General features: G+C 50.5%; 1 protein-coding gene across 1 annotated transcript in view; it reads right to left on the bottom strand.

Annotated features, from left to right (window-relative positions):
• polh (polymerase (DNA directed), eta) overlaps positions 1–19,555 on the bottom strand; it is a 30,940-nt gene extending 11,385 nt beyond the window's left edge. Inside the window, exons 1-5 of the mRNA XM_078207796.1 lie at positions 19,329–19,555; positions 19,066–19,238; positions 10,004–10,107; positions 7,978–8,097; positions 7,300–7,423 (exon numbers count right to left, since the gene is read on the bottom strand). Of these exons, the coding sequence (XP_078063922.1) occupies positions 7,300–7,423; positions 7,978–8,097; positions 10,004–10,107; positions 19,066–19,238; positions 19,329–19,521 (714 nt within the window). The 5' untranslated portion in view covers positions 19,522–19,555. The remainder of the gene's footprint in view (positions 1–7,299; positions 7,424–7,977; positions 8,098–10,003; positions 10,108–19,065; positions 19,239–19,328) is intronic.
• Positions 19,556–22,910: the final 3,355 nt, after the last annotated feature.

The raw sequence follows: 22,910 nt of genomic DNA, 5'->3' as shown, positions 1-22,910 counted from the left end.
GACCCGTAAGTCTGACCCCCTGGTTGAAAGGGTGCAACTCCTCCACGCCAACCCCCAGTACGCCTATGTGGCGTACTCCGACAGGCGGGAGGACACGGTATCTATCTGTGACCTAGCGCCCGCAGGTGACTCAGGGACCCCTGTAGCCCCCAACCCCTCACCCCCAACCTTGTCCCTACCATGACAGAATCTCTATGCACTCCTCTCGCCCCCGTGTACAGCTCGCCTGAGCCCCAGGAGTCGTCACCACGCACCCGAGGGGCGGATGAAAACACGGATGACAGCAACGTTCCGGCGCCCGCAACGACACCGCGACCTGAAACCACGTCGGAACCGGCACTACGAAAGATCGCAGCGGCAGAGCCTCCGGATAGACTCAATCTGTAAATATTGTAAATATTGTTCACTCTGCCTCACCTCCGACGGACTCTTTTTTAAACAGGGGGTGAATGTGGTAACCCACTGTTACCTGTTACCTGTGGTGGTTAACCACTGTTAGTTAGTATTTATTATTACCTGTCTATGTGGCACATCCCTGTCGGTTCCGCCCACGACTCCTCCCCCTGGTCCGGGTATAAAGGCGGTGGCTCCTCCCCCTTGCCTTCAGTTCAGACCAGATCTCCGACAGGGATGGCTCCAAGTTCTTGCCAATAAAAGCCTATTTGTCTTGCTCACAACTAGTCTCGGCTCGATTGATAGTGCATCAATCACCCACATCCACCTCTTTGGTCACTTTCTCAAAGAACTCAATAAGGTTTGTGAGGCACGACCTACCCTTCACAAAACCGTGTTGACTATCCCTAATCAAATTATTCCTTTCCAGGTGATTATAAATCCTATCTCTTATAATCCTTTCCAAAACTTTGCCCACAACAGAAGTAAGGCTCACCGGTCTATAATTACCAGGGTTGTCTCTACTCCCCTTCTTGAACAAGGGGACAACATTTGCTATCCTCCAGTCTTCTGGCACTATTCCTGTAGACAATGACGAGACAAAGATCAAAGCCAAAGGCTCTACAATCTCCTCTCTAGCCTCCCAGAGAATCCTGGGATAAATCCCATCCAGTCCAGGGGACTTATCTATTTTCACACTTTCCAGAATTGCTAACACCTCCTCCTTATTAACCTCAATCCCGTCTAGTCCAATAGCCTGTATCTCAGTATTCTCCTCGACAACATTGTCTTTTTCCTGCGTGAATACTGACGAAAAATATTCATTTAGCGCCTCTCCTATCTCTTCGGACTCCATGCACAACTTCCCACTACTGTCCTTGACTGGCCCTAATCTTACCCTAGTCATTCTTTTATTCCTGACATACCTATAGAAAGCTTTAGGGTTTTCCTTGATCCTACCTGCCAAAGACTTCTCATGTCCCCTCCTGGCTCTTCTTAACTCTTTCTTTAGGTCCTTCCTGGCTAACTTGTAACTCTCAAGCGCCCTAACTGAGCCTTCACGTCTCATCTTAACATAAGTCTCCTTCTTCCTCTTCACAAGAGATTCAACTTCTTTAGTAAACCACGGTTCCCTCGCTTGACCACTTCCTCCCTGCCTGACAGGTACATACTTACCAAGGACACCCAGTAGCTGTTTCTTGAACAAGCTCCACATTTCAATTGTGTCCATCCCCTGCAGTTTCCTTCCACAACCTATGCCAGCTAAATCTCTCCTAATCGCATCATAATTTCCTTTCCCCCAGCTATAACTCTTGCCCTGCGGTATATACCTATTCCTTTCCATCGCTAAAGTAAACGTAACCGAATTGTGGTCACTATCACCAAAGTGCTCACCTACCTCCAAATCTAACACCTGGCCTGGTTCATTACCCAGTACCAAATCCAATGTGGCCTCGCCTCTTGTTGGTCTATCTACATACTGCGTCAGGAAGCCTTCCTGCACACATTGGATAAAAACTGACCCCTCTAAAGTACTCGAACTATAGCATTTCCAGTCAATATTTGTAAAGTTAAAGTCCCCCATAACAACTACCCTGTTAGTTTCGCTTCTATCCAGAATCGTCTTTGCAATCCTTTCCTCTACATCTCTGGAACTTTTCAGAGGCCTATAGAAAACTCCCAACAGGGTGACCTCTCTTTTCCTGTTTCTAACCTCAGCTCATACTACCTCAGTCGACGAGTCCTCATCAAAAGTCCTTCTGCCACCGTAATACTGTCCTTGACTAACAATGCCACACCTCCACCTCTTTTACCACCTTCCCTGCTCTTACTGAAACATCTAAACCCCGGAACCTGCAACAACCATTCCTGGCGGCACGGTAGCACAGTGGTTAGCACTGCTGCTTCACAGCTCCAGGGACCTGGGTTCGATTCCTGGCTTGGGTCACTGTCTGTGTGGAGTTTGCACATTCTCCTCGTGTCTGCGTGGGTTTCCTCCGGGTGCTCCGGTTTCCTCCCACAGTCCAAAGATGTGCGGGTTAGGTTGATTGGCCAGGTTAAAAATTGCCCCTTAGAGTCCTGAGATGTATAGGTTAGAGGGATTAGCGGGTAAAATATGTGGGGGTAGGGCCTGGGTGGGATTATGGTCGGTGCCGACTCGATGGGCCGAATGGCCTCCTTCTGCACTGTAGGGTTTCTATGATTTCTATGTCCCTGCTCTATCCATGTCTCCGAGATGGCCACAACATCGAAATCCCAAGTACCAACCCATGCTGCAAGTTCACCCACCTTATTCCGGATGCTCCTGGCATTGAAGTATACACACTTCAAACCACCTTCCTGCCTGCCGGTACACTCCTGCGACCTTGAAACCTTATCCATGACCTCACTACTCTCAACCTCCTGTACACTGGAGCTACAACTCAGGTACCCACCCCTCTGCTGAATTAGTTTAAACCCTCCAGAAGAGCATTAGCAAATTTCCCCCCCAGGATATTGGTACCCCTCTGGTTCAAGTGCAGACCATCCCATTTGTAGAGGTCCCACCTACCCCAGAAAGAGCCCCAATTATCCAGGTATCTGAATCCCTCCCTCCTGCACCATCCCTGTAGCCACGTGTTCAACTGCTCTCTTTCCCTATTCCTCTCCTCACTATCACGTGGCACGGGTAACAAACCAGAGATAACAACTCTGTTTGTTCTAGCTCTAAGCTTCCACCCTAACTCCCTGAATTTCTGCCTTACATCCCCATCCCTTTTCCTACCTATGTCTTGAGTGCCGATGTGAACCACGACTTGGGGCTGGTCCCCCTCCCCCTTAAGGATCCTGAAAACACGATCCGAGACATCGTGGACTCTGGCTCCTGGGAGGCAACACACCGACCGCGAGTCTCTCTCGCTCCCACAGAATCTCCTATCTAACCCCCTCACTATGGAGTCCCCAATAACTAATGCTCTACTCCTCTCCCCCCTTCCCTTCTCAGCAACAAGGACAGGCTCTGTGCCAGAGACCTGTACCCCATGGCTTACCCCTGTTAAGTCCCCCCCCCCCCCCCAACAGTATCCAAAATGGAATACTTGTTATACAGAGGAACAGGGGATCCAGGGGATCGCTGCTCTGACTGCTTCTTACCCCTTCTAGCCGTCACCCACATATCATTTCTCGGAGTAGCTCCCTCCCTGTAGCTTCTATCTACAGCTGCCTCTGCCTCCCGAATGATCCTGAGTTCATCCAGTTCCAGGTCCCTAACACGGTCTTCAAGGAGCTGGAATTGGGTGCACTTCCTGCAGGTGCACTGAGCTGGGACACTGGTGTCCCTCACCTCAAACATCCCACAGGAGGAACATTGCACTGCCTGCACTGACATCCCTGCTACTTCCCTGACTCAGAAACGAAAGAGAGAGATAAAAAAGCTTACCTGCTCTCACTCCGAGTCTTTTTTTTTAGGTTAGAGGAGGGGGAAGGGTGGGAGACTCTACAGGTGTAGGGTCTCAGGTTACCTCCCCGTTCAAATTTATTGGGCAAAAAAAAACCTTCCCAGGCCTCTCTGCGGCCGACTTCCGGTTTCCTGTTAAACTGAAAAAGTAAACTAAAAAGTAAGGTAAAAAAAATCTCTCTTCCCCTCAGCCACTCCTGGCACGAATCACTCCCTCTCTGCTCTGCTCCGGTGGAACAATTAGGTCGATCCTCTAAGGTAAGTAACTTTTAAAGAAAAAAAAACTTCCCAGGTCTTCCCGCGGCCTACTAGATAGTCAATATCTTTCCCCAAAGGGAGGGGAGTCTAAAACTAGAGGGCATAGGTTTAAGGTGAGAGGGGAGAGATACAAAAGTGTCCAGAGGGGCAATTTTTTCACACAGAGGATGGTGAGTGGAACAAGCTGCCAGAGGCAGTAGTAGAGGCGGGTACAATTTTGTCTTTTCAAAAGCGTTTAGAGAGTTACATGGGTACGATGGGTATAGAGGGATATGGGCCAAATGCGGGCAATTGGGATTAGCTTAGGGGTTTTAAAAAAAAGGGCGGCATGGACAAGTTGGGCCGAAGGGCCTGTTTCCATGCTGTAAACCTCTATGACTACTGTGTAAAGTTAAAGCACATGAGATTGCAGGTAATGTCGTGAGACGGATAAGTTAAAGTTTATTTCTTAGTCACAAGGCTTACATTAACACTGCAATGAGGTTACTGTGAAATTCCGCTAGTCGCCACATTCCGGCGCCTGTTTGGGTCAAAGCACCTAACCAGCACGTCTTTCAGACATGGAGGAAACCGGAGCACCCGGAGGAAACCCACGCAGACACGAGGAGAATGTGCAAACTCCACACAGACAGTGACCCAAGCCGGGAATCGAACCCGGGTCCCTGGAGCTGTGAGGCAGCAGTGCTAACCACTGTGCCACCGTGCCCCCGGGAATCGAACCCGGGTCCCTGGAGCTGTGAGGCAGCAGTGCTAACCACTGTGCTATCGTGCCGCTAGAAAGCTGGTTTGCAGATAGGAAGCAAAGAGTTGGCATAAATGGGTCTTTTTCTGATTGGCAGTCAGTGACTAGTGGGGTTCTGCAGGGATCTGTGCCAGGACCCCAACTGTTCACATTATATATTAATGATTTGGAAGAGGGAACTGAATGTATTATCTCCAGATCTGCAGATGATACAAAGTTGGGTGGAGGGTGAGCTGTGAGGAGGATGCAGAGATGCTTCAGTGTGATTTGGGCAGGCTGGCAAATACTTGGCAGATGCAGGATAATGTGGATAAATGTGAGGTTCTCCACTTTGGGAGCAATAATAGGAAGACAGATTATTACTTGAATGGGTGTAAATTGAGAGAGGTGGATACTCAGCGAAACCTTAGAGTCCTCGTGCATCAGTCGCTGAAAGTAAGCGCGCAGGTACAGCAGGCAGTAAAGAAGGCAGACGGTATGTTGGCCTTCATCGCGAGAGGATTTGAGTACAGGGATAGGGATGTTTTGCTGCAATTGTACAAGGCGTTGGTGAGGCCACACCTGGAGTACTGTGTGCAGTTTTGAACATAAGAACTAGAGGCATGAATAGGCCATCTGGCCCCTCGAGCCTGCTCCGACATTCAATAAGATCATGGCTGATCTTTTTGTGGACTCAGCTCCACTTACCCGCCCGCTCACCATAACCCTTAATTCCTTTACTGTTCAAAAATTTATCTATCCTTGCCTTAAAAACATTCAATGAGGTAGCCTCAACTGCTTCACTGGGCAGGGAATTCCACAGATTCACAACCCTTTGTGTGAAGAAGTTCCTCCTCAACTCAGTCCTAAATCTGCTCCCTCTTATTTTGAGGCCATGCCCCCTAGTTCTAGTTTCACCCGCCAGCGGAAACAACTTCCCTGCTTCTATCTTATCTTTTCCCTTCATAATCTTATATGTTTCTATAAGATCTTCCCTCATTCTTCTGAATTCCAATGCGTATAGCCCCAGTCTACTCAGTCTCTCCTCATAAGCCAACCCTCTCAACTCCGGAATCAACCGAGTGAATCTCCTCTGCACCCCCTCCAGTGCCAGTATATCCTTTCTCAAGTAAGGAGACCAAAACTGTACACAGTACTCCAGGTGTGGCCTCACCAGCACCTTATACAGCTGCAACATAACCTCGCTGTTTTTAAACTCCATCCCTCTCGCAATGAAGGACAAAATTCCATTTGCCTTCTTAATTACCTGCTGCACCTGCAAACCAACTCCTTGAGATTCCTGCACAAGGACACCCAGGTCCCTCTGCACAGCAGCATGCTGCAATTTTTTACCATTTAAATAATCGTCCATTTTGCTGTTATTCCTACCAAAATAGATCCTCACATTTACCAACATTGTACTCCATCTGCCAGACCCCCGCCCACTCACTTAGACTATCTATATCCCTTTGCGGACTTTCAGCGTCCTCTGCACACTTTGCTCTGCCACTCATCTTACTGTCATCTGTGAATTTTGACACACTTTGGTGTCCTTATCTGAGGAAGGATGTCCTTGCTATAGAGGGAATACAGCGAAGGTTTACCAGGCTGATTCCTGGGGTGGCAGGTCTGTCACGTGAGAAGAGACTAAGTCGATTAGGATTATATTCACTGGAGTTTAGAAGAGTGAGACGGGATCTCATAGAAACTGAGAAAATTCTAACAGGGTTAGACAGGGTGGATTCAGAAAGAATGTTCCCGATGGTGGGGAGTCCAGAACTAGGGGTCAGAGTTTGAGGATAAGGGGTAAACCTTTTAGAACTGAGGTGAGGAGAAATTTCTTCACCCAGAGGGTGGCGAATGTGTGGAATTCACTCCCACAGAAAGTAGTTGAGGCCAAAACATTGTCTGATTTCAGGAAGAAATTAGATTTCGCTCTTGGGGCGAAAGGGATCGAGGGATATGGAGGGAAGGGGGAATCAGGATATTGAATTCGATGATCAGCCATGATCAAAATGAATGGTGGAGCAGGATCGAGGGGCCTCTTCCTGCCATGTTTCATTGAGTCTCTGGAATTTTCTTCCTGAAAAGGCGGCGGAAGCAGAGTTTTGAATATTTCCAAGGGAGAGGTGGATAGATTCTTGGTAAACAAGGGGGTGATCGGGAGAGGAGGGATGTAGATTTGAGGGTTGTAATAGATGGATGATGATATTAAATGGCGGAGCAGGCTCGAGGGGCCTGTTCTTGGTTCTTTTCCTTCCCCGAAACACAGAGCCGCTCCATCCCGGGCGTGTCAGTCACAGAGCCCCTCCACCCCGGGCGTGTCAGTCACAGAGCCCCTCCACCCCGGGCGTGTCAGTCACAGAGCCCCTCCACCCCGGGCGTGTCAGTCACAGAGCCCCTCCACCCCGGGCGTGTCAGTCACAGAGCCCCTCCACCCCGGGCGTGTCAGTCACAGAGCCCCTCCACCCCGGGCGTGTCAGTCACTAACCTGCTCACAGCTGCTCAGGGCCTCAGTCCCGAGGAAGTTCTTGCTGCAGCCGATGGATTTGGGGAGATGACGGTCACGAACAGGTTCAAAATCCACTCCACGGCATAAATCAAACAGCCAGCCCCTAAACCACAAACACAATCAGAGAGCGAGGGAGGGGGCATGACAAGGAGAGGGGCGGGACGGGAGGGCGGGACAGGAGGGTGGGGGGGGGCGGGCGGACGGCGTGAAGGGGGGGGGCGGGAAGATGGGGGAGGGGGGGTGGGAAAGACAGGGGTGGGGAAAGCGCAGTACGGAGGGGCGGGGGGGAGAGGAGCGGGCGCGGGCAGTACGGCGGGGGGGGGGGTCAGGACGGGACGGGGACGGTCGGTTGGGTCGGTTCAGGGGGTCGGGGCGCGGGGCGGGGAGGGGAGGCGGGGGACGGGGCGGACGGGGAGGCGGGACGGCCGGGCGGGGGACGGGGCGGGGTGGCTCAGGGGTTGGGGAGGCGGGTCGCGGGGCCGACGGGGAGGCGGGGGACGGGGAGGGGGACCGGGAGGCAGGGCGGGGGACGGCGAGGCGAGGCGGACGGGTTACATTCAGAACCCAGATACTGGGATTTGATAGATTCTGGAGGCCATTTGGCCCATCCTGCTCTGGGTTAGCCCAGTACACAGGGTTTGAGTTGTGTTGTCTTACCCGGTTTTCTCGCCAAATGCTGCCTGCAGCTGGGACAGTGGGAACGCCCGGAGTTGCCCCATGTACTCGATGTTGAGGTGCTGAGCGACAGACTCTCCCAGCTTCCCACCCAGATTGCGACTGGAAGAACAGGCGAGATGGAGGGGTTAGGAGGCATGAGGTTACTTGGTGGAATCGCTCTGCGGGGCGCGGCATGCAAGGGGAGTGGAATCAGAGGTTTGGATTTCCACAACCAAGCCCCACCCGCTTCTCACAGAATCCCTACAGTACAGGAGGCCATTCGGACAATCGAGTCTGCACCAACCCTCAGAGGCCCACACCCCCGCTCCATCCCCTATCTCCACAACCCAGTACATCACTCTCGCAAATCCACCTAACCTACACTCTGAGGGGGAATTTAGCATGGTCAATGCACCTAACCTGCACATCTTCGGACTGTGGGAGGAAACCGGAGCACCCGGAGGAAACCCACACAGACACGGGGAGAATGTGCAAACTCCACACAGACAGTGACCCAAGCCAGGAATTGAACCCGGGTCCCTGGCACTGTGAAGCAGCAGCACTAACCACTGTGCCACCGTGCCGCCCCGGGTCCCTGGCACTGTGAGAAAGCAGTGCTAACCACTGTGTCACCGTGCTGCCCCGGGTCCCTGGCACTGTGAGGCAGCAATGCTAACCACTGTGTCACCGTGCTGCCCCGGGTCCCTGGCACTGTGAGGGAGCAATGCTAACCACTGTGTCACCGTGCTGCCCCGGGTCCCTGGCACTGTGAGGCAGCAATGCTAACCACTGTGTCACCGTGCTGCCCCGGGTCCCTGGCTCTGTGAGGCAGCAGTGCTAACCACTGTGTCACCGTGCTGCCCCGGGTCCCTGGCGCTGTGAGGCAGCAGTGCTAACCACTGTGCCACCGTGCTGCCCCGGGTCCCTGGCACTGTGAGACAGCAGTGCTAACCACTGTGCCACCGTGCTGCCCCGGGTCCCTGGCACTGTGAGGCAGCAGTGCTAACCACTGTGCCACCGTGCTGCCCCGGGTCCCTGGCACTGTGAGGCAGCAGTGCTAACCACTGTGCCACCGTGCTGCCCCGGGTCCCTGGCTCTGTGAGGGAGCAGTGCTAACCACTGTGTCACCGTGCTGCTCCGGGTCCCTGGCGCTGTGAGGGAGCAGTGCTAACCACTGTGTCACCGTGCTGCCCCGGGTCCCTGGCGCTGTGAGGCAGCAGCACTAACCACTGTGTCACCGTGCTGCCCCGGGTCCCTGGCGCTGTGAGGCAGCAGCACTAACCACTGTGCCACCCTGGGTCCCTGGCACTGTGAGAAAGCAATGCTAACCACTGTGCCAGCATACTGTGCTGTTCCCTTGGACTCAGGGTCATGAGGTGAGACAGTCATGGTCAGTATGCCATTCAACAACAGGGGCATCACAGCACAGCCTGACTCTTTTCACACAATCTACAGGACACACTATAGTCCTCCATATTGTCCAGATTCCTGCCACTCAGGACTCAGGTGGTGACAATTGGCCTCAGAACCCACCCCCCCCGCCTCCCTGCACGGCACCCCCCAGCTTGGAAGTGTTGCCTGGATTTGGCGTGGACTGGGTCAGCTCAGCATTCTCCTGTCAGTGTCCACCCCCGCCAACCCTCCTCCTCCACGTCATCTCCCCCGCTCTCCCCTTCCCCGCGTTCCGTCCCCTCCCTTGCTCCCCCTTCCCCCGCTACCCGCGCCCCCTCCACCGCGTCTTCAGCCCCGCTCCCCTCCCCTGTGTCCACTCCCCTTCCCCTCCCCGCTCTGCCCTTCCTTGTTCTCTCAGCTCCTGCAGCTCCGCTTCCCCCGCTCCATGCTCTCCTCCTCCCCTGCTCCCCGCATCCCCTCCCCCTCGTCCCCTCCCCTGCTCCCCACATCCTCTCCCCCTCGTCCCCTCCCCTGCTCCCCACATCCTCTCCCCCTCGTCCCCTCCCCTGCTCCCCCCGCTCCCCCTCCCCTTCCCCCCACAGGGCAGAGCTGTGGCAGAATGCCAGCTGCTTACATTTTGCCAATGGGCAGTGTGTCGAAGAGTCTTGGTACAGAGCACAGCGGCAGCAATGTCTGACGGTTTGGTTTATTCAAACCACAACTCAGCTTTGCCAGAACCTAGACACAGAGCAAACAGTCTGAGACCCAGTAACAGCCACACAAACCGTCACCAACACAGGCAATACCCGGGAGTGAGTTACAGACTGGAATCTAATCGAGGGGTTTGGGTGGTTTATATATAGAATAACAGAGAACCGGGAGTGAGTTACAGACTGGAATCTAATCCAGGGGTTCAGTGTGGTTTATATATAGAACAACAGATACCCGGGAGTGAGTTACAGACTGGAATCTAATTGAGGGGTTTGGGTGGTTTATATATAGAATAACAGATACCCGGGAGTGAGTTACAGACTGGAATCTAATCGAGGGGTTCGGGATGGTTTATATATAGAATAACAGATACCCGGGAGTGAGTTACAGACTGGAATCTAATCGAGGGGTTCAGGATGGTTTATATATAGGATAACAGATACCCGGGAGTGAGTTACAGACTGGAATCTAATCGAGGGGTTCGGGATGGTTTATATATAGAATAACAGATACCCGGGAGTGAGTTACAGACTGGAATCTAATCGAGGGGTTCAGGATGGTTTATATATAGAATAACAGATACCCGGGAGTGAGTTACAGACTGGAATCTAATCGAGGGGTTCGGGATGGTTTATATATAGAATAACAGATACCCGGGAGTGAGTTACAGACTGGAATCTAATCGAGGGGTTCAGGGTGGTTTATATATAGAATAACAGGTACCCGGGAGTGAGTTACAGACTGGAATCTAATCGAGGGGTTCGGGGTGGTTTATATATAGAATAACAGATACCCGGGAGTGAATTACAGACTGGAATCTAATCGAGGGGTTCGGGGTGGTTATATATAGAACAACAGATACCCGGGAGTGAGTTACAGGCTGGAATCTAATGTAAATGTCTAAATGCTTTTTAAGACAAAACTGTACCCCCCTCTACTCCTGCCTCTGGCAACTTGTTCCAGACACATCTCTGTGTGAAACAATTGTCCCTCTGGACCCTTTTGTATCTCTCCCCTCTCACCTTAAACCTATGCCCTCTAGTTTTAGACTCTCCTACCTTTGGGAAAAGATATTGACTATCTAGCTGATCTGTGCCCCTCATTATTTTATAGACCTCTATAAGATCACCCCTCAGCCTCCTACGCTCCAGGGCAAAAAGTCCCAGTCTATCCAGCCTCTCCTTATTCAAACCATCAAGTCCCGGTAGCATCCTAGTAAATCTTTTCTGTACTCTTTCTAGTTTAATAATATCCTTTCTATAATAGGGTGACCAGAATTGCACACAGTATTCCAAGTGTGGCCATACCAATATCTTGTACAACTTCAACAAGACGTCCCAACTCCTGTATTCAATGTTCTGACCGAAGAAACCAAGCATGCCGAATGCCTTCTTCACCACTCTGCCCACCTGTGACTCCACTTTCAAGGAGCTATGAACCTGTAACCCCGAGATCTCTTTGCTCTGTAACTCTCCCCAGTGCCCTACCATTAACTGAGTAAGTCCTGCCCTGGTTCAATCTACCAAAATGCATCACCTCGCATTTATCTAAATTAAACTCCATCTGTCATTCGTCAGCCCACTGGCCCAATTGATCAAGATCCCGTTGTGATCCGAGATAACTTTCTTCACTGTCCACTATGCCATCAATGTTGGTGTCATCTGCAAACCTGCTAACCATGCCCCCTATATTCTCATCCAAATCATTAATATAAATGACAAATAACAGTGGACCCAGCACTGATCCCTGAGGCACACCGCTGGTCACAGGCTTCCAGTTTGAAAAACAACCCTCTACAACCACCCTCTGGCTTCTGTCATCAAGCCAATTTTGTATCCATTTAGATACCTCACCCTGGATCCTGTGAGATTTCACCTTATGCAACAACCTACCATGCGGAACCTTGTCAAAGGCCTTGCTAAAGTCCATGTAGACAACATCAACTGCACTGCCCTCATCTACCTTCTTGGTTACCCCTTCAAAAAACTCAATCAAATTTGTGGGACATGATTTTCCACTCACAAAGCCATGCTGACTGTCCCTAATCAGTCCTTGCGTCTCGAAATGCCTGTAGATCCTGTCTCTCAAAATACCTTCCAACAACTTACCCACTACAGATGTGATGCTCACCGGCCTGTAGTTCCCAGCTTTTCCCTGCAGCCCTTTTTAAACAAAGGCACAACATTTGCCACCTTCCAATCCTCAGGCACCTCACCCGTGACTATCGATGATTCAAGTATCTCTGCTCGGGGACATGCAATTTCCTCCCTAGCCTCCCACAACGTCCTGGGATATACTTCATCAGGTCCCGGGGATTTATCTACTTGAAGTGCTTTAAGACTTCCAGCACCTCCTTCTCTGTAATATGTACACTGCGCAAGACATCACTATTTACTTCCCCAAGTTCCCCAACATCCATGCTTTTCTTAACAGTAAATACTGATGAGAAATATTCATTTAGGATCTCACCCATCACTTGTGGATCCGCACATTTTGTTGATCCTTAAGAGGCCCTACTCTCTCCCTAGTTACTCTTTTGCCCTTTATGTATTTCTAGAAGCTCTTTCGACTCTCCTTTGCCTTATCTGCCAAAACAATTTTGTGTCCCCTGTTTGCCCTCCTGATTTCTCTCTTAACTCTACTCCTACACCCCCTATACTCTTCAAGGGATCCACTTGATCCCAGCTGCCTATGCATGTCATGTGCCTACTCCTTCTTGACCAGGGCCTCAATATTCCGAGTCATCCAGGGTTCCCTACTTCTACCAGTCTTGCCCTTCACTCTAAGAGGAATGTGCTTCCCACAGACTCCTTCAATTAACTGTTGAAAGTTCCTGCCTGATACCATCAAAATTGGCCTTGCCCCAATTTAGAATTTTAACTTTTGGGACAGACCTATCGTTCTCCATAACCAACTTAAAACTTATAGAATTATGGTCACTGGTCCCAAAGTGATCCCTCACTAACACTTCTGTCACCTGCCCTTTCTTATTTCCCAAGAGGAGGTCAAGTTTTGCCCCCTCTCTAGTCGGGCCATCCACATACTGAATGAGAAATTCCTCCTGAATACACTCAACAAATTTCTCTCCTTCCAAGCCCCTAATACTATGGCTGTCCCAGTCAATGTTGGGAAAGTTAAAATCCCCCACTATTACCACCCTATTTTTCTTGGAGCTATCTGTAATCTCTTTACATATTTGCTCCTTAATTTCCCGCTGACTATTTGGGGACCTATAGTACAACCCTATCAAAGTGATTTCCCCCTTCTGATTTCTCAGTTCTACCCATATAAACTCAGTGGCCGAACCCTCAGATATATCCCTCTCAGTACGGCCGTGATGTTTTCCCTGATCAAAAGTGCAACTCCCCCTCCTCTCTTACCTCCTGTTCTATCTTTCCTATAGCAGCTGTACCCTGGAACATTGAGCTGCCAGTCCTGTCCCTCCCTTAGCCATGTTTCAGTAATTGCTATAATATCCCAGTCCCATGTACCCATCCATGCCCTGAGTTCATCTGCTTTGCCCGTCAGGCCTCTTGCATTGAAATAAATGCAGTTTAATCTGGACTTCCCTTGCTCTCTGTCTTGCTTTTGCCTGATCTGTCTGTTACTAGGATTACTGACACTGCCTTTACTACTTAATGTGCTCTCTTTAACTCCTGTGCTGTCCTCAAACTTCTCTTCTGTCTCCCGACTGTTTTGGGTCCCACCCCCCTGCCAAACTAGTTTAAACCCTCCCGAGTGGCTCGAGCAAATCTCCCCGCCAGGATATTAGTCCCCCTCCAGTTCAGGTGTAACCCATCTCTCTCGAACAGGTCACCCCTTTCCTAGAAGAGATCCCAATGATCCAAAAATATATAGAATAACAGATGCCCAAAAATGAATTACAGACTGGAATCTAACCAAGTGAGGTGGGGTGGGTTGTTGGGATCGAGGGGGGGTAATATATTGGCGGGAATTGAGAACTGGTGGCAGACTGGGAACAGAGAGTAGGAATAAATGGGTCTTTTCCGAAGTGGCAGGCAGCGACAGTGGGGCACCGCAGGGATCTGTGCTCGGAGTCCAGCTATTCCCAATAAATCCCAATCATTCGGATGAGGGAAGCAAATGTAATATTTCCAAGTTTGCTGAGAACATGAAACTTGGTGGGAATGTGCATGATGAGGATGTTAAGAGGATTCTAGGTGACTTTGACTGATTGAGTGGTTAAATACATGGCAGGTGAAGAATAACATATCTAAGGGGGGGGGGGGTGCGGGGGGGTTAATCTGGGTTTAAGGGGGGGTTTATCCGGGTCTCGGGGGGAGTTTATCCGGGTCTCATAAGAAATAGGAGCAGGAGTAGGCCATCTAGCCCCTCGAGCCTGCCCCGCCATTCAATAAGATCATGGCTGATCTGACGTGGATCAGTACCACTTACCCGCCTGATCCCCATAACCCTTAATTCCCTTACCGATCAGGAATCCATCCATCCGCGCTTTAAACATATTCAGCGAGGTAGCCTCCACCACCTCAGTGGGCAGAGAATTCCAGAGATTCACCACCCTCTGGGAGAAGAAGTTCCTCCTCAACTCTGTCTTAAACCGACCCCCCTTTATTTTGAGGCTGTGTCCTCTAGTTTTAACTTCCTTACTAAGTGGAAAGAATCTCTCCGCCTCCACCCTATCCAGCCCCCGCATTATCTTATAAGTCTCCATAAGATCCCCCCTCATCCTTCTAAACTCCAACGAGTACAAACCCAATCTCCTCAGCCTCTCCTCATAATCCAAACCCCTCATCTCCGGTATCAACCTGGTGAACCTTCTCTGCACTCCCTCCAATGCCAATATATCCTTCCTCATATAAGGGGACCAATACTGCACACAGTATTCCAGCTGCGGCCTCACCAATGCCCTGTACAGGTGCATCAAGACATCCCTGCTTTTATATTCTATCCCCTTCGCAATATAGGCCAACATCCCATTTGCCTTCTTGATCACCTGTTGTACCTGCAGACTGGGCTTTTGCGTCTCATGCACAAGGACCCCCAGGTCCCTTTGCACGGTAGCATGTTTTAATTTGTTTCCATTGAGATAGTAATCCCATTTGTTATTATTTCCTCCAAAGTGTATAACCTCGCATTTCTCAACGTTATACTCCATTTGCCATATCCTCGCCCACTCACTCAGCCTGTCCAAATCTCTCTGCAGATCTTCTCCGTCCTCCACACGATTCACTTTTCCACTTATCTTTGTGTCGTCTGCAAACTTCGTTACCCTACACTCCGTCCCCTCCTCCAGATCATCTATATAAATGGTAAATAGTTGCGGCCCGAGTACCGATCCCTGCGGCACGCCACTAGTTACCTTCCTCCAACCGGAAAAACACCCATTTATTCCGACTCTTTGCTTCCTGTCGGATAGCCAGTCCCCAATCCACTTTAACACACTACCCCCAACTCCGTGTGCCCTAATCTTCTTCAGTAGCCTTTTATGGGGCACCTTATCAAACGCCTTTTGGAAATCCAAAAACACCGCATCCACCGGTTCTCCTCCATCAACCGCCCTAGTCACATCTTCATAAAAATCCAACATGTTCGTCAAGCACGACTTTCCCCTCATGAATCCATGCTGCGTCTGATTGATCGAACCATTTCTATCCAGATGCCCTGCTATCACCTCTTTAATAATGGATTCCAGCATTTTCCCTACTACAGACGTTAAGCTGACCGGCCTATAGTTACCCGCCTTTTGTCTCCTTCCTTTTTTAAACAGCGGCGTAACATTAGCCGTTTTCCAATCAACCGGCACTACCCCAGAATGCAACGAGTTTTGATAAATAATCACTAACGCATCCACTATTACCTCTGACATTTCTTTCAATACCCTGGGATGCATTCCATCCGGACCCGGGGACTTATCCACCTTCAGTCCCATTAGTCTACCCAGCACTGCCTCTCTGGTAACATTAATTGTATTAAGTATTTCTCCTGCTGCCAACCCTCTATCGTTAATATTTGGCAAACTATTTGTGTCCTCCACCGTGAAGGCCGACACAAAAAACTTATTTAAAGACTCAGCCATATCCTCATTTCCCACTATTAACTCCCCCCTCTCGTCCTCCAAGGGTCCAACATTCACTCTAGCCGCTCTATTCCTTTTTATATATTTATAAAAACTTTTACTATCATTTTTTATATTAATTGCTAGCCTAGCTTCATAGTCTATCCTTCCTTTCTTTATCGCTTTCTTAGTCTCTCTTTGTTGTTTCTTAAATTTTTCCCAATCACTTGTTTCTCCACTATTTTTGGCCACTCTGTACGCAGCTGTTTTTATTTTAATACTCTCCTTTATTTCCTTCGTTATCCACGGCTGGTTCTCCCTTTTCTTACAATCCTTGTTTTTTGCTGGAATATATTTTTGCTGAGAACTGAAAAGGATCTCCTTAAAAATCCTCCACTGTTCCTCAGCTATCCTACCTGCCAGCCTGCTCTCCCAGTCTACCTTAGCCAATTCATCCCTCATCCTATCATATTTCCCTCTGTTCAAACAGAGGACACTGGTTTGGGACTGGTCACTGGTCTCGGGGGGAGTTTATCCGGGTCTCGGGGGGAGTTTATCCGGGTCTCAGGGAGAGTTTATCCGGGTTTGCTATTTGTGATATACATAAATGATTTGGGAGAAGGTGTAACTGGTGTAATCAGCAAGTTTGCGGATGACACGAAGATGGCTGGAATTGCGGATAGCGAAGAGCATTGTCGGGCAATACAGCAGGATATAGATAGGCTGGAAAATTGGGCGGAGAGGTGGCAGATGGAGTTTAATCCGGATAAATGCGAAGTGATGCATTTTGGAAGAAATAATGTAGGGAGGAGTTATACAATAAATGGCAGAGTCATCAGGAGTATAGAAACACAGAGGGACCTGGGTGTGCAAGTCCACAAATCCTTGAAGGTGGCAACACAGGTGGAGAAGGTGGTGAAGAAGGCATATGGTATGCTTGCCTTTATAGGACGGGGTATAGAGTATAAAAGCTGGAGTCTGATGATGCAGCTGTATAGAACGCTGGTTAGGCCACATTTGGAGTACTGCGTCCAGTTCTGGTCGCCGCACTACCAGAAGGACGTGGAGGCATTGGAGAGAGTGCAGAGAAGGTTTACCAGGATGTTGTCTGGTATGGAGGGTCTTAGCTATGAGGAGAGATTGGGTAGACTGGGGTTGTTCTCCTTGGAGAGACGGAGAATGAGGGGAGATCTAATAGAGGTGTACAAGATTATGAAGGGTATAGATAGGGTGAACAGTGGGAAGCTTTTTCCCAGGTCGGAGGTGACGATCACGAGGGGTCACGGGCTCAAGGTGAGAGGGGCGAAGTATAACTCAGACATCAGAGGGACGTTTTTTACACAGAGGGTGGTGGGGGCCTGGAATGCGCTGCCAAGTAGGGTGGTGGAGGCAGGCACGCTGACATCGTTTAAGACTTACCTGGATAGTCACATGAGCAGCCTGGGAATGGAGGGATACAAACGATTGGTCTAGTTGGACCAAGGAGCGGCACAGGCTTGGAGGGCCGAAGGGCCTGTTTCCTGTGCTGTACTGTTCTTTGTTCTTTGGGTCTCGGGGGGAGTTTATCCGGGTCTCGGGGGGAGTTTATCCGGGTCTCAGGGGGAGTTTATCCGGGTCTCAGGGGGAGTTTATCCGGGTCTCAGGGGGAGTTTATCCGGGTCTCAGGGGGAGTTTATCCGGGTCTCAGGGGGAGTTTATCCGGGTCTCGGGGGGAGTTTATCCGGGTCTCGGGGGGAGTTTATCCGGGTCTCAGGGGGAGTTTATCCGGGTCTCAGGGGGAGTTTATCCGGGTCTCAGGGGGAGCTTATCCGGGTCTCAGGGGGAGCTTATCCGGGTCTCAGGGGGAGCTTATCCGGGTCTCAGGGGGAGTTTATCCGGGTCTCAGGGGGAGTTTATCCGGGTCTCAGGGGGAGTTTATCCGGGTCTCGGGGGGAGTTTATCCGGGTCTCAGGGGGAGTTTATCCGGGTCTCGGGGGGAGTTTATCCGGGTCTCGGGGGGAGTTTATCCGGGTCTCGGGGGGAGTTTATCCGGGTCTCGGGGGGAGTTTATCCGGGTCTCGGGGGGAGTTTATCCGGGTCTCGGGGGGAGTTTATCCGGGTCTCAGGGGGAGTTTATCCGGGTCTCGGGGGGAGTTTATCCGGGTCTCAGGGGGAGTTTATCCGGGTCTCGGGGGGAGTTTATCCGGGTCTCGGGGGGAGTTTATCCGGGTCTCGGGGGGAGTTTATCCGGGTCTCGGGGGGAGTTTATCCGGGTCTCAGGGGGAGTTTATCCGGGTCTCAGGGGGAGTTTATCCGGGTCTCAGGGGGAGTTTATCCGGGTCTCAGGGGGAGTTTATCCGGGTCTCAGGGGGAGTTTATCCGGGTCTCAGGGGGAGTTTATCCGGGTCTCAGGGGGAGTTTATCCGGGTCTCAGGGGGAGTTTATCCGGGTCTCAGGGGGAGTTTATCCGGGTCTCAGGGGGAGTTTATCCGGGTCTCAGGGGGAGTTTATCCGGGTCTCAGGGGGAGTTTATCCGGGTCTCAGGGGGAGTTTATCCGGGTCTCAGGGGGAGTTTATCCGGGTCTCAGGGGGAGTTTATCCGGGTCTCAGGGGGAGTTTATCCGGGTCTCAGGGGGAGTTTATCCGGGTCTCAGGGGGAGTTTATCCGGGTCTCAGGGGGAGTTTATCCGGGTCTCAGGGGGAGTTTATCCGGGTCTCAGGGGGAGTTTATCCGGGTCTCAGGGGGAGTTTATCCGGGTCTCAGGGGGAGTTTATCCGGGTCTCAGGGGGAGTTTATCCGGGTCTCAGGGGGAGTTTATCCGGGTCTCAGGGGGAGTTTATCCGGGTCTCAGGGGGAGTTTATCCGGGTCTCGGGGGGTTTATTCTGGTCTCAGGGGGAGTTTATCCGGGTCTCAGGGGGAGTTTATCCGGGTCTCAGGGGGAGTTTATCCGGGTCTCAGGGGGTTTACCTTGTTGTGTGATATCCCAGCTGAACATCTGTATCCAGTTTCTGCCTCTACAGCTGCTCGCATCTCCTCCACTATCAGAGCACCAGCAGTGAGCTGGTGTTCTGGGCTTTGCTGATCACAGTTACGATGAAGGTATTCCAGCCATGCCCAGACTCCAGCCCTGCGTTCCTCCTCTGGAAGCACAAACGTAAGCAGACAGTGAGTTAACAGCCAGTGTTTCCAGTGGGAATGGCTCACTTTGCACGCAGGCCCTGGGTACGAACCTCTCAGAGTGGCCGGGTCTCCTGACTGCAGTGTGTCCCCATGCTGGGAGAAACCATCCACAAAGGTGGTTTTCAGCATCTCTGCATCCACCTGCTGTCCCTCCATCTGCCTCACCCTCTCACGGGCTGCCGCTGTCAGATCCACATAGACTTCATCAATACTGGCTCGCTCAATCACTGCAAAGCGAGACATCACCGCAATCACCTGAACACTGGCTTCTCGGTACCTGTTCCAGGGTTGGTGAGGACCCAGAAATAGGGATTAACGCAGAGCAGGAATGTGGCAGCCACTCAAAAAAAACCTTCGATAGCAACAACCTGCATTTGTATAGCACCTTTAATGTAGTAACACTGAACAACAGAATGAGAGCGAGATGGAGAAGATCAGGGAGGGAACGGTGTAATGTGACAGGATTAATTAAAGATCTTAGTGGCAGGAGGCAGAGGGTGATGGTGGAAGGTTGTTTCTGTGATTGGAAGCCTGTGTCCAGTGCTGTTCCACAGGAATGGGTGCTGGCTCCCATGCTGTTTGTAGTGTACATTAATGATCTGGATGTGAATGTGGGGACTACGATCAGTAAGTTCACTGATAACACAGAAATTGATGGTGTGGTAGATAGCAAGGAGCAAAGCCTTAGATTACAGGATGATATTAATGGAGGTTTCGAGTACAGGAGCAGGGATGTGTTGTGATTATACAGGGCCTTGGTGAGGCCACACCTAGAGTATTGTGTGCAGTTTTGCTCTCCTTTTCTGAGGAAGGATGCTCTTGCTCTCGAGGGAGTGCAGCGAAGGTTTACCAGGCTGATTCCGGGGATGGCGGGACTGATGTATGAGGAGAGATTGACTGGGTTAGGATTGTTTTCACTGGAGTTCAGACGAATGAGTGGGAAGCTTACAGAGACTTATAAAATTCTAACAGGATTAGACAGGGTAGATGCAGGGAGGATGTTCCCAATGGTGGGGGGAATCCAGAACCAGGGGTCACAGTCTGAGGATTCGGGGTAGACCATTTAGGACGGAGGTGAGGAGACATTTCTTCACCCAGGGAGCGGTGAGCCTGTGGAATTCATTCCCACAGGAAGTAGTTGATAGAACCATAGAACCATAGAAAATTACAGCTCAGAAACAGGCCTTTTGGCCCTTCTTGTCTGTGCCGAACCATTTTATGCCAAAACATTGAATGTATTCAAGAGGCGGCTGGATATAGCACTTGGGGTGAATGGGATCAAAGGTTATGGGGAGAAAGCAGGATTAGGCTATTGAGTTGGATGATCAGCCATGATCATAAATGGTGGAGGAGGCTCGAAGGGCCGAACGGCCTCCTCCTGCTCCTATCTTCTATGTTTCTGTGTTTAAATGGAATTTAACCCTGAAAGTGTGAAGTGATGCATTTTGGGAGGACTGACACGGCAAGAAAAGACACAATGAATGGTTGGACGCTGGAGCATTTCAGCTATGGAGAGAGTCCGGACAGGCTGGGGTTGTTGTCCTTCGAGCAGAGAAGGCTGAGGAGGGACCTCAGGTGTAAAACATTCTGAGGGACGTAGATAGGGTGGATAGGAAGAAACCTTTTCCCTTAGCAGAGGGGTCAGTAACCAGGGGCAGGAGATTGAGGGGATTTGAGGAAAAGGTTTTTCACCCAGAGGGTGGGGGGGAATCTGGAACTCGCTGCCTGGAAGGGGGATAGAGGCGGAACCCTCACAACATTTAAGAAGCATTAAGATGAGCACTGGGAATGCCACAGCATCCAGGGCTATGGAGGAACTGCTGGAAAATGGGATTAGAATAGATAGGTGCTCAATAGCTAGCACAGACAATGATGGGCTGAAGGGCCTCTTTCTGTTCTGTAAAATTCTATGATAGAGGTGGAAGTTACGGAGGGAGAAGCAAGGCTAGGAGGGGTTTGGAAACCAGGGTGCGGGAGCGGGAGCCCGTGTAGGAGAGCGAGCACAAGGATGATTGGGGAAAGGGAGGTAAACACTAGGACAGGAGGGGAGCACATGGAAATCGAGCTGTTGTCGACAGGCCGGTTAGCTTAACGTCCGTAGTTGGGAAGATGTTAGAGTCCATTATTAAAGAGGAAATAACAGAGCACCTGAATAAGAATGGTTCGATCAAGCAGACGCAGCATGGATTCATGAAGGGAAAGTCGTGTTTGACGAATTTACTGGACTTTTATGAAGATGTCACTAGTGCGGTTGACAGAGGGGAACCGGTGGATGTGGTGTTTTTAGATTTCCAGAAGGCGTTCGATAAGGTGCCTCACAAAAGGTTGCTGCAGAAGATTGGGGTACACGGAGTTAGGGGTAAGGTGTTGGCGTGGATTGGGGATTGGCTATCTAACAGGAAGCAGAGAGTTGGGATAAATGGGTGCTTTTCTGGTTGGCAGTTGGTGACCAGTGGCATGCCGCAGGGATCGGTGCTGGGGCCTCAATTGTTTACCATTTACATAGATGATCTGGAGGAGGGGACTGAATTTAGGGTATTCAAGTTTGCTGATGACACGAAGGTGAGTGGGAAAGCGAATTGCGTGGAGGACGCGGAAAGTCTGCAGAGAGATTTGGATAGGCTGAGCGAGTGGGCGAGGATCTGGCAGATGGAATATAACGTTAGCATTGTGAGGTTATCCACTTTGGAAGAAATAATAGTAAATTGGAATATTATTTAAATGGAGAAAAATTACATCGTGCGACTGTGCAGAGGGACTGGGGGTCCTTGTGCGCGAATCGCAAAAACTCAGTCTGCAGGTGCAGCAGGTGATCAAGAAGGCGAATGGAATGTTGGCCTTTATCGCGAGGGGGATAGAATATAAAAGCAGGGAGGTCTTGCTGCAACTGTACAAGGCACTGGTGAGGCCGCAACTGGAGTACTGTGTGCAGTTTTGGTCCCCTTATTTGCGAAAGGATATATTGGCCTTGGAGGGAGTGCAGAGAAGGTTCACCAGGTTGATACCGGAGATGAGGGGTGTGGCTTATGAGGAGAGATTAAACAGATTGGGTCTGTACTTGTTGGAGTTTAGAAGGATGAGGGGTGATCTTATAGAGACATATAAGATAATGAAGGGGCTGGATAGGGTAGAGGTGGAGAGATTCTTTCCACTTAGAAGGGAAACCAGAACTAGAGGGCACAGCCTCAAAATAAGGGGGGGCCGGTTCAGAACAGAATTGAGGGGGAACTTCTTCTCTCAGAGGGTAGTGAATCTCTGGAATTCTCTGCCCATTGAAGTGGTGGAGGCTTCCTCGTTGAGTATGTTTAAATCACGGGTAGATAGTTTTCTGATCGATAAGGGAATTAGGGGATATGGGGAGCAGGCGGGTAAGTGGAACTGATTCGCTTCAGATCAGCCATGATCTTGTTGAATGGCGGGGCAGGCTCGAAGGGCCAGATGGCCTACTCCTGCTCCTATTTCTTATGTTCTTATGTCTGTGCTCACTTCAGTTTCAAAGTCTGCATTTCTGAGGCAGCCCCGAACTGAGACAAACCAAAACCACATCCTGTGCGAAAGTTTGGATTCCTGGCTGCGACATCAGATTACAGGGAAATCAGCCGATGATTTTAGGTTGCTAGGGAAACGGAAGA

Source organism: Mustelus asterias, unplaced genomic scaffold (genome assembly GCF_964213995.1).
Source record: "Mustelus asterias unplaced genomic scaffold, sMusAst1.hap1.1 HAP1_SCAFFOLD_2724, whole genome shotgun sequence".
In the NCBI taxonomy this organism is placed as follows: domain Eukaryota; kingdom Metazoa; phylum Chordata; class Chondrichthyes; order Carcharhiniformes; family Triakidae; genus Mustelus; species Mustelus asterias.
The sequence above is the reverse complement of the archived record's forward strand: the minus strand, read 5'-3'. Positions and strand labels throughout refer to the sequence as shown.